Source organism: Dipteris shenzhenensis, chromosome 9, assembly GCF_047967505.1.
Source record: "Dipteris shenzhenensis isolate YYH24624 ecotype China chromosome 9, Dip_SZ_1.0, whole genome shotgun sequence".
In the NCBI taxonomy this organism is placed as follows: domain Eukaryota; kingdom Viridiplantae; phylum Streptophyta; class Polypodiopsida; order Gleicheniales; family Dipteridaceae; genus Dipteris; species Dipteris shenzhenensis.
In genome coordinates this window covers 44,419,400-44,431,795 of record NC_141604.1, presented here as the reverse complement: position 1 = coordinate 44,431,795, position 12,396 = coordinate 44,419,400, and the positions used below count along the sequence as shown (strand labels likewise).

Sequence of the window (12,396 nt, the reverse complement as noted above, 5' to 3'; positions counted from 1 at the left end):
TGAACCATTGGCGAGGGATGTTTTTACACTAACAAAGAATTGTTGTAAGAATGAAAAAATCTAAGCATTTACATATGCATGGAATGTAGAATAATGCATTCAATTAGTCCTTGGAAACACCCCACTTATGTGGAAGGTTGCATTGATGATCTCAATTACTATGATGGAAAGAGAACTTAAATGCAATAGGGTTTGTCTTTGATACTAACAATGACTTGGGAATGAAACATACCAAATCTCTTATAAGTGATGTGAAATTAGTGTTGGCAGCTTTAAAGTTATATGCATATTTAACCTTCTAGCATTGAGGAAATGTATGGACTTTTTGAATACATTTTATATTTTTGCTACTCAAAGAGGGGATTTATAAATTGTTTATTGTTTTGTAGCGCTCACTTTTTTTGGCTAGCTCGCTTTTTATCGCTCGCTTTTTGGTAATCCTCTCTGTGTGTGTGTGTGCGCGCGCGCGCACACGCGTGTGTGTGTGTGCATGCGCATGTGCGTGCATGCATGGGTGCATGTGTGTACCACACCCTAGCCTAGGTCCACAACTAAAATAAGGGTATGGGCACCTACCTTTCAAGTTTCCATGTGCAGGTCCCACATCTCAAAAGGCTAACAAAATGTACCAATAACAACAATCGAATTGCCAGATTCTTCTCTAGTTGGAGGAAATCTTATATCATTCCCCATGAAGGAGAACCCTCATAAAGCTCTCTATAAAAGGGAATTATGATATCAATGTATGCCAATGGAGTATCATAGTATTGTTGGTGAGGCCAATAACCTTGTGCATGACCTCCTTTGATCATGGGCAGAGCATTAATGCTACAAAAAGAAAATATGAGGTTAGTGATGATAGGGCATAGCAATAAAACAAGGAAAACCATTCCAGATGCTAGATAGAAGTAACAACAGGTAGAATACACTATCCATTTTCCTATTAAAAATGGAAATGGGAAGATGTGTGTTCATATTAGGCATAAGGATATGCCCTTGGGAAGAGGTAGTGGTTCCGTAACACAGCTAATATCCCAAATAAAAAAAGAATTTTGGCATTCTTGACATTGGAGTGAAGCATAAAATATAAATTTGTAGTGGTAGATAAACAAGGAATGTTTCAATTGGCCAGAGGTACGAGACATCCTGTGCTAGGGAGGATTCGGATCTCCATGCTCTTCAGCCCCAAACTTCTTGTCTCTATTTTGGATCTAAGAGGACTACTGATGGGGTTGAACTCATCTCCTCGCAAAACGGGAGATTCATCTCTATCTCCATGTGGTAGCGATGAAAATTACTTGGAAAGAAAATGACTCCCCCCCCGAACACAACCTACAACTTTCATTGTATTGTGCTCTCCAAGGAGCAACTCTTCTCGAATCGAAAGGTGCCAAATCAAGATCCCATTTTGAGGTTAAAGCCCTTTTTCCATTTACAATCCCTTTTTTGAATCATGAAGAGCAAGGAGTGAATATTGTATAATGCATGCCGATATGGCCCTTGCCCTTAGAGGGCCCGCTCAAGAGCCATATTGTCAATTGCGATTCTATGAAATGCAAGGATGAGAAACCCTACATATGTATTAAGTTGCCAAATTTTTTAGGAGCAATTGTCATGTTTAAAGAAGGTGATGTTAGAACAAGCACAGATTCTAACTTGGGAATGCACATTTTGTGGACCCCATTACTTGTTATTGCAATATAGAATTTGCACCAGTAGCCAACCAAGAGATCTAGCAACACTACAAGCTTGGAAAACATAGTAAGCCTAACTTTATATATAAAAATAATAAGCCTAACCTTATAAGTAAAAAGGTTTTATGGATACTAAAGAGATCGGAGACCATTTTATCAACAAGAAAGAGGGCCAAAAACGTCTTAATATGAGGGTCCTCATATTAGCAAGGACTTCATTTGAGTGCATAATTGGTGATTTTATAATTGTACAAGTATGAAAGTAGAAAGGGAAAGAAAGAAAGTGGATAAGTTCTTGTACAAGACATGCGTAAAAGCATGTGCTTGATTAACAAATTTAGAGAGCTTAACACAATTATTTGGCACAAACTTATATTAGAGAATGAGAGAAGGAAAAGAGGAAGGGAGGAAATCCTCTAAAAGGACTAATACATATGCACAATAATGTGTATTAAAAAATAATTTGAAAAAGACATATCCATATCTAATTAGCTTAAAGGTCACCTTTTTGAGGAAGCTTAAGATGTGTATTGAAAAATAATTTGAAAAAGACATATCCATATCTAATTAGCTTAAAGGTCACCATTTTGAGGAAGCTTAAGATGACAATAATTAGTTTTAGAGAGGAAATTAAATGTGTGACTGCAAATAAAGAAGAAATAAAGGATTGAAAATAAAGAAATAAAGAAATTGGCAAGATGCATCATAATCGTTTCTTAATCTCAAGAACCCAAATTGATTGCACAATACACAAGAAATACAAAAGGCATGACTAGCATTTGATTAGTTGGGTGCATGGAAACCCCCAGCATGGGATGGGCTTACAGTGGAATTCTTTCATGCATATTGGAACCAACTCAAGGGCTCAATCCTTTAAATGGTCAATCATTATTGGGAGATTTAGGTCCTCCCATCCTCATGGAAAGAGGGACTGGCTAAATTGGTCCTAAAAAAACAAATATATGAAACACTTGTTGCTAATTGGAGACCCATCACTTTAATGTCAGTTATTTAAAAGCACATTACAAAAATGTTAGTTAATCGATTAAAAGGGGTTCTTCATGCAAGTCTACATCCAGCCAGTGTGGTTTTATGCCAAGAAGGCAGATACATGACAATATTGGCAATGCATATGTAGGAATCAAATATGCCAAATATACCAAGCAAGAAGTACTAAAATGCCGCTTCATATTGCTAAAGCTTTTGACACTGTGGAATGGGAATACATTGCTCAAGTAATGCACAAATTGGGTTTTGGTCTCAGATGTGCAATGCTATCTTTTGGTTATATTAAAACAGTATTGCTCAATGCATGATTGGTGGTGATCTCTCCCGTCCGTGGATGTTGGGTAGATAAGTGTGGCAAGGATGCCCTATCAAAGGCTTACTTTATCCATTGCTACTCATCCATTATTGTTATACATGGACAAACTCACAAAGGAGGGAAGTTTACATGGGTTGTAAATGGGCAACATTTTGTGGCCCAAGCATATGTAGATGACTCTTTCTTTTTTGCACGCAACGCTTAATCGGACACTGACTCCATCATGGAGACTTTGGAATTATATGGAATGGTTGTTGGACTATATATTAATTTTCAAAAGTAAAAAAATTTACCTTTGATTGCCAAAGATTGGCATGAGCTACTGTGGTCAGGTTAAATTTTGGAACCAGGACAAATAGTATGGCACTTGGGATATTTGATTGGCTGGTGTATATATCTTTAAAGGAGGAAACCTCTTGGGTTATGCAATGCATTCAACAAAAGCTAGATTACTAGAAGCTCTCCACTTGGTTGTTGCCGTCTAATCATCATACAGTCAATCATCATGGCTTGTAAATAGTTCCACTTGCCGCTCATCCCATGGGATAAGAAAACCTTGGATGCTTTCATGTCACAAGCATGGAGTACCTTTGCAAAACAGAAAAAGACGAAAGATCTTCACCTCCTAAAAGTTGAGCTAGTTTGTTCTCCAAAAATGCATGGAGGGCTCATCATTTTAGAGGGCTCTTCACCTCCTTAAAAAAAGACAAGAAAGCTCTTCACCTCCTAAAAGCTAGTTTGTTCTCCAAACAATGCATGGAGGGCTCATCATTTTAGACATACACTATCATTTGATTGCTTGGAAAGCTACCATGATACTTATTTTTGTAGCTTGAAAGGAGCCATGGACACAGACGCTAGCTAGAATGTGCACTAAGGTTCGTACAATTACTTTTGGTAATTGAGAGACCACTTTCTGGGTTTTTATTAAGGAAACTTTTCAAGGAAACATCCCTGGCAACCCTTTCATTGGTCGATTGATTCCAATAGTCCTTCAATACATTTGCAAGTTTGGACATCCACTAGATATGGGAAACACTATGGCATTGGAAAGTATACATTAGAGTAGACTCTTTCCTACACCTCTTGCTCTTGTCCTTGCAAGGCATATTTCCTTGTGTGCAAAGGTGTCAAATAAGTGTAGGATGTGCTTTAAAATGATGGTACTTTTATGTCCTTTCCTATAGCGAATAGGGGGCAAATAGGCGTTACACTTTGGGCAGCACTCATAGCCTATAAGGCAAAAGTTGCAGGACTGAATTCCATTATTCCTCCCGATTTCTTGTCTTTGGGTGCAAGATTGACTAGATGATTGGAAACTTACAAGACGAGAGACAGGTTGCCAAAATTGACCGATGATGAAATTGATTGTGTTGGGAGAGTTTATCATCCTATTGATCCCCCCACCATGGATACAACATCATGCTAATGAGCTTTGGTAACTGAATAAACCTCTCAAATGGTGGACAGGATGCTTATTAGAACATGAAGTCAACTTGAGTGTGTTTGTGTGTGGTCTTGGAGTCCTAGGACATATGAGTGTGAAGGTACTTGTGGGTGAGCAATTAGTGCCACCTCTTGAAGTTAGGTGTGACTTCATCCATGAGGTGTATGTGTGAGTCAAAAGATAAGGCTTTTATGTGTGAGTCAAAAGATAAGGCTTTAGCCTACTACAAAAGCATGTACTTGGTGAAGCATCGATCAATCAATATCTGCATCGAGTTATTGCAATATCTTCTTGTATCTCTTGATTCGAGCTCTCTCTCTCTACAATATGGCAGTCACCTTCAATCCACCATAGTTGTATACAGCAATCCTTGCATGTCAGCTTCTTCAATTGGTATCAAAGCCTTTCTTGGTCGCCCATTTCCGCTCTCTTGGTCGCCCATTTCTGCTCGCCCCATCCTCTGCTCACACCTTTTCTACCACTCATCGCTATTTCTATCTCCTTGACTTGTTTTAGCTTCTCGCTCGGCTGGAGTTGAAGGAGACAACGCAATGTCCTTCAAACTTCTATAATGATTATGCAAGCCATCAACCTTCAAGCAAAGCCTTGTGTCTACAAGAAGCTACGCTCAACAATTTGGACCAGCTCCTAAATATATTACGCAGCCATACATCAAGAATCGTAGCACCTATTTGTTGGTAGACACCTACAAGTAATTAATCTAAGGAGGGGCAACCTTTTCTCTTGGAGTCACCATCTGCACATGAACGTGTTCTTTAATGACATGCTGCCTCAGCACCAACCACCTTGCTCCATGATGATTTGTCGCATTTCTTGAAGGAGCTCTCTTTCTTGGTCGACATATTTCTTCTACGCTGCTGCTACAGGCTTTGGTTTCTGACAGAAACTGTAATTTCCCATTTAAGACCTTTTTGAAATTTACAGTCCCTCGCATGCAATTCCTTTAGGGATTTCACCAAATTCTTATAATTTCATCACGCTTCATTTGGTACATTCATTTGGGAAATTTTCCCCTCTTGGGCATAATTGCTCAATTTTGAGCTTCTACTCCAACATTGGTAACTCTCACTCCGACATTTTGAGAGTCATGCCGTGACTACTCCTCACAGTTTTTCCCATGGGCTTCATCGACATTTTTAGGGGGCATTCTTCCCATATATCAGGAAGAATGTGCACACTTGCGTGCAACAACTATGCGGAGGACATCTCTTACACAAATAGATTTTTTATGATATAGCTTGATGTATTTTGGGATCCTCTGCCCTGGGTAGTCCCCCTAAAATGATATGTATTGAGTTTGGATTTCATTGAGTCAAGGAAGGTTCTCTGCCTTGGATAGTCTCCTAAAAATATGTATTAGTTTTCTGTTTATTTGTGTGTGGCTTCCTACCACTTCATGTTATGAAGCCATGGGGGGATGTATTGGAAGGAGTCCTTCTAGTGATGAGTTCTCCATTGTTGAGCCATGCTTGGTAGAGCCTCTGAGCTTGTTGTCCCATGCTCTCCAACCTCTGAGCCATGCTCTTAGTCTTTTGCATCCATGCATGCTGGGCCTCTGAGCCATGCTAGATGAGCCTCTAAGTCTATTATACCATCCTCACTAGCCTCTGAGCCATGCACACTTGCCTCTGAGATTGCATAGGCTAATTTAGTTGGATGTTGTCATGGGTGTGGCTTCTCTTTTCTATTCCCTCACCTTTCCTTCATGGGGTGTCAGCTTCTTCAATCATGCGTACCTTTTGGAAGAATGGGCTTCCTCTCAAGCAAAAGGTTTTCATGTGACGATGTTTGCTTGGGGTTCTACTAGTGGGGACCACACTTGCCCCACCATTGCATAGCACCTGCGCATTGTTTGTGTTGCTCTTCTCTGAGAGAAACAATCCTCCATCTCTTGTGGACATTCAGCTACTACTAAGGATATCCTTGTGACCCTATCTTCGGATTCGCTTCCTTTCATATAGTTTTTCCAAGCAATTTTGGACTTTCGGGAGATTTCATTTTTCTCTCGATGACTATAGCCCTTTATTCTTGTGGGTTAAATTTCTTGTGTATGAGACCATTTGGTATGATGGAAGTCATCACATGTCCTTTCATGCCCATGTAGATACTTATGCATTCTTCAGGTGCTCTTTGCATACATCCCTATATCATGCTTATCATATGGGTGACATTTCTTTGCATCTTTTAGAAGTGTTTTCTCACTGCTTCTAGATGCCACACTTGATGGTGGTGATTTGTAAATTTCATTAATTAATTGAATCAATGGTTTCACACACACAAAAAAGTGTGTGCACGTGTGAGGGCGCGTGCATGCATGCGTGTGTGTGGATACATGTTTTTCTACATGTATGCATATGCATGCATGCGAGTATGCGTGCAGGTGTATGAGCATATGTGTACATGCATGCATGCGTGCACATGCACTAGGTTGTAGTTCTTTGTGAAATAATTGAGAATTCTGCCTCAAATTTATAATAAGGAAGAGTATTTCACAAATTGTATATACGTGTATTTTTCATACAAACTACCTATTTCATATGAAATAATACAATTAATATAAATATATTTAGAAATAAATAGCTTATGTAATTGCTCACCTTCTTAAATAAACAAAACTAAGCAACCATATTAGAGTTAGAAAATTTATGATTGTGTATTTGAGAAAATACAGTGTCATAAGTTATGTTCAAATATCAACTTTCCAAATGGAAAACCTTTAATGTCCTTAATAAAGTTGCTATGTTTGATCCTCTTTGTTTTTCTATAAGTCTGTTTCCAAGTCTCTTTCTTAGTTTTACTCTAACTTTTTGTCACACTCTCTATGCCTTGCATATCTTTTAATTTTGAATATCTAAGTTTAAGTTAGTTTTGTAATATAATTGTTTTTCGAGAGTTTTCGTAAGTGTTTTTTGCTTAAATACAATAGAGAGAGTGAGAGTGAGAGAGAGTAAAAGAGAGGTTATTGTGGTGGTGGTGGTGGTGTTTATGTGTGTCTTGTAAAATCCACATACGTATTTAAAATTATGAAAAACTTCTTGTGTTGTTTTGTTGCGTGTTGCAATCATAGTCATTATCAAGCCTCATTTTTTAACAATTGTGTTTCAAGTGGATCCACTTACCATTAACCTCGGTGCAGATTTATATTAAACTAAGTAGACAAGTTGATACTTTAAGAAGATGTCTCAGATTTCTCATCTGGGTTGTCACTAGAGCAAGCAATAAATGAAATAGGTTGGGAAGAAATCATGGGCATCCATTTAAGAGCTTGATTGCTTTGTTGGTTTTGGCACCGTACTTGCAAGCATGCAAGTTCTTCATGGGTGATGGGTTGGTGTGTGGTTTGGGAGGTACAAGGTAAGGATATTCTGCACAACATAAATTGTGCGCACATAAACATACACGTGTGTGTATGTGTGTCTTTCACTTTGAGTCCACTTATCTAGAGTCCTCCTTCATGCTCCACCTGCTAAATCTCATTGATCTCCTGCCCCACCTCCCAAGTCCTTCCTTGCTCTGTGTGTGTGTGTGTGTGTGTGTGTGTGTGTGTGTGTGTGTGCGTTTGTGTGAGAGAGAGAGAGAGATTCTAGGGGATAGTGGGAACATCAGAAAGGAAGTTTGATTTGAGAATAGAATTTTGAGATATTGGTACTTGTTCTTGCAGAAATCATAGAGGTAGGAAACTCGGTCCAACAATAGACTTGTGATGGGCCTATCTAGACAACGGGAGACATGGAGAACACTCCCTGAAGAGCCTAAATTTATTTTGTGAACAACTCTTCTAAGATACCTTAGCTATTGTAACTTTCTTCCTTTATTTTTTGGTAGCTACTGTGGGTTTTTGTGCATCTATAGTAATTTGTGTCCATATACCTTAATTGTGAAGAGCCTAAATTTATTTTGTCATGAAAGACTATTCCAAGATATTTAGCTAATGTTTCTTTTTTTCCCTTTTTTTTCGGTAGCTGTTGTAGCTTTTTGTGTAGCTATTGTAACTTGTGCCCATATACCTTAAAATAAGCTGTCGCATGCTAAATAGAACTTTAATAAAATTTGTGGTTATGGTAGTGGTTATGTGTCTAGTGTGAAATCCACATACCTTGCGTTTGAAGTTAAGAAAAGCTTGTTGACCAAAGTATAAGAGGTGTTGTCTTGTTATTTGTTGGAATCATGGAAGCTTCATTTTGTAACAATTATGTTAGAGTGAATTCACTTTACATTAAACTTGATGTGTATTGATGTTAAACTCAGCACACAAATTAAGACATTAAGAAGATGCCTAGGATTTAGTACCTTGAAAGTTGCTAGAGCAACTTGGTGCGTACTGAGTGACAAATGGAGATGATAAGATAAGAAGATGCCTAGGATTGAGTACCTTGATAGTTGCTAGAGAAAGCAATAATTGAAGACACGGTGGGTTGAAATAGTGGGAATTCATTCCAAGCTAGATTGCGTGCTAGGTTGGCAAGGATGCATGCAAGCTTGGTGATGGGTGATGGGCTTGTGTGAGGTAGGAGGCAAATGCAAGGCACATGCAACATGTGGGCTTGAACGGTAGGAATGCATCTCTATCCAAGCGAGAAGTGAAAGGTTGTGGGGGAGCTTTAAAAATTGTATAAGCAATGTATAAGTGGCATGGTGTGAACCACGGGAAATTTTCAAAAAAAAAAGCTGAAAAGGACGAGCAGGCTTAATGGGGAAGGGCTGAAAATGCTACTGATTTTATTATTGGAAAATATTAAAAAAGGAACTGGTCCGATAGCTGCTGCTTATCTGGTCCACATAGTTCTCAGCCATCAACTGACAGTACACGTGGCGGCCACAAATCCTCGTCTGCGTATCGTGGCGACCATATCCATCGGGAGGCCGCCGGGGCGGGCCCCACATCCACGTGGATGGTGATTGGCGGCCGCAGTCCGCGGAGGTGCTGACCTGGAGCGTTGAAGCGTTCTGATTAGTGCTGGATGGGGCCCACGAGGGTAAACGCCCGTGCAAAAAGGCCGCGAGGAGGGCACACGAGGGCGAGCGCGCGTGCAAAAAGCGCTCAAAGAAACCCACGTGGAAGACACGGGGGCGAGCGCGCGTGTAAGCGAAGAAGCCATGCAGGGTACGTAAGGAGGAAACGGACGGCATCGGGAAGAGGACGGGGGGAATCGGACGGTGGGAAGGGGAGGGGGATAATGCTGAGGGCATCGAATCTACGTGAGTCCAATTATATAAAGAAAAGAAGAGGTATTGCTCTTCATCTTCGTCGTCTTGTTTCTTCTTTCTTTTTTGTGAGCTTCATTCAACACGCCATAGCCAAAGCTCTGTAAGCTCCAACACGCCATAGCCAAAACCTCCTCAAGCTTCTCATGCTTCCATAGCCATGGCTTCCCTTCTCCTCCTCGATAACTCCTCCTCCTCCTTCCTCGCCCTCTCCCTCCTCGCCACCCTCCTCACCCTCCTCCTCCGCTCCTCCCTTCGCCTCCTCATCCGCCTCCCCTCCTCCTCCTCCCCCTCCTCAGCCTCTTCCTCCGCCTTCTCATCCCCTCCCTCCCTCCTCTTCTTCCCCCCCCCCTCGTCCTCCTCCTCCCGCCTCCGCCCCCGCCGCCGCAGCAAGAGCACCTCCTCCCTGGACCGCCTCCCCCTTCTTCACCCCAATCCCACAGGACTTCTCCGGTCCGGTATGGGTATCATCTCCTGCTTGCTCGATTCCGATACCGCTTTCGCATCGTCCCTCAAGCCCTGGTGCAGCAGTACGGCCCCCCACTCCGTCCCTTCCTCGCCCGCAGATTTCGCGGACGACCTCCTCCTCCATTACGATCACTCTGCGCCTCATTGCGGTAAGGTATCTGCCAAGCAAACTGTAAGTCCCGAATTCGAGTCGCAAAAGCGGACTGGAAAGACTTTGCAGAAAGAGGAAGGAGAAGGCCCAAGCGAAGGCCTAATGTCTTCTTCCTCCAAACCTTGTACGCGAAGAGAGCCAGCGGAATTCGATGAGATAGAGGGTTGTAAGTTCCCCTCTTGGACGTTCTCTCTTCTCGAATCTCTTCCATCGGCTCCATCCTTCTCTTTCTATCCAGCGGAAGCTTTAGTAACCGAGGGCGGGGCGTTCTCCTTCGAGAAGCAGTTTGGATGGGACAGGTTTTTATGCTCCCGTCTTGGGTCAGCGTGGCAATGCGGTGGGCAGACGCACTTCGTCGGGTCAAGGCCAGGAATTGAGGCGGTGAAAGTGTGGTCTGCCGAGCAAAAGAGGCTTCTCGAGACATTGGAGGTTGATACGGCCACGACAACAACGCTTGACGTAGGGTGGAATGATGGATTGGCTTGTGTTGGTAGCAAAGAGGGCCAGTTATCGCTTTGGAACGTCGAAAGGCGGACATGTGTCTCAAGGGTCTGTTCCCTTCAGACGCCAGGGTCTGCCCTTTTCATGGACACATCGAGCCGGATTACTTTGGGAGGGACTGCTTTGGGTGAAGGAGGCGTGACCTTAGGCGTGTGGGATCATCGTTCTTCATATAAGCGGACTTTCAATCAGGAAGTGTTTTCTGGTGGGCAAACTACGGTAGCAGCTCTCAAATGCAGAAGGCACGATCTCTGTGTCGCTGGAGCAGAAGGTCTGTCGATGCACGATTTGCGGATGCTGAATGGGGAGCCAATCATGAGCGTCTCAGTCCACCTGGCCAGAAAGATGAATGCAGGAGTGGGTGAGACGTCGATGGGGGAAGAGGCGGTCCGTCTGTGGGATCAGAATCAGTCGTGGCTTGCAGGCGGCTACAAAGAGGACGATGAATATTGGGACGAATGCCACACGGGAATGGAGGAGCTACAAGCAGCTTCATCGAAGCAAACCAGAACGTGCTCCTTCATGTCAAGGTGCGTGACACTGTTACGCTCACTAGGATCCTCCAGTGCAGCAATCAGCTAGCTTTTATACTCTTGATTTAAGCATATGGGCGACAAGAAGCCATCATACCGACTCCCGAGTCGTTCTCCTCTATCGCCATGAACAAGCAAAACCATCAAGAGTGGGTACTTTAACTGCTCTTGCTCTTGTAAATCCATAATCAGAACTTCTCAAAGAAGTAGAAAGCTTCTCCGATGAATGTCACAGCTGAGCTCCTGACGATGGAAGAGAGCAAGAACGGTATCCTCATCACATCAATCAATCGCCAGGCTAAAGATGCTGGGTTTGTACATATTCCTTGAACTTTCGGCCTGTAAAGATGACTGGGGACCCATGGGAATGTCGTTGCCCTCTTGTCAATTAATATAGGCCTCCTGCTTTTCTTAGTCCTGCTGCAATACTTGTACTTATGAGCACTAGGGATTTTAAATTCCCAATTTCTCAACTCAAGTTCTAAATTTCACATGGGAATCTTTGAGTTTCTCCTTGTGAATCTCCTCATGAACATGGCATGTATGCCCATATTGATGGAGCAAAGTGGGTTTCACTAGTGTTTGGTGCTTCATCTTACTTGCTTTCAAATTTAGATAGCTTTATTTTGCACTATTGCATATACTTGATCTTACTTACCTTCAAACTGAAATAGCTCCATTTTGCTAAGAAAGAAAAACGTTCAAGTCTCCCTCCATTTCGAAATAGGAGCAAATTTGGTTTAAAATTCCCTACATTGAAAGAAAAACGTTCAAGTCTCCCTGCATTTCAAAATAGGAGCAAATTTGGTTTAAAATGTGATTAATGTAACTCCAAATTCATTCTATTTGTTTAGTATCCAATGTCCTTTTCTCTATGATAAGGGAAGGACACATTTAATGTTCATTATTGGTGGAGTATGGTGGGTGGGCCTTGGAAGCTTGTATCATGTGTCATCTAATGTAATGATTACGCCTTTATTAAAGCTTTGCATTATATTCAAAGAAAACTATGATCCTAGGAGAGAAAAAGTCAAAATTGGGAAGAATTTTTT

At 41.7% G+C, this 12,396-nt stretch overlaps 1 protein-coding gene across 1 annotated transcript; it reads left to right on the top strand.

The window, feature by feature from the left end:
* The first annotated feature begins 9,747 nt into the window (after positions 1–9,747).
* On the top strand, positions 9,748–11,889 carry LOC147898698 (uncharacterized). Its single transcript, XM_087378737.1, has one exon. It carries the CDS (start codon positions 9,852–9,854, stop codon positions 11,391–11,393), a length of 1,542 nt encoding a protein of 513 aa, XP_087234863.1. The 5' UTR covers positions 9,748–9,851; the 3' UTR covers positions 11,394–11,889.
* The last annotated feature ends 507 nt before the right edge of the window (positions 11,890–12,396 follow it).

What these genes read in the sequence shown, in the direction of transcription:
- LOC147898698 (XM_087378737.1), top strand. Translation starts at nt 9,852, where the DNA reads ATGGCTTCCCTTCTCCTCCTCGATAACTCCTCCTCCTCCTTCCTCGCC.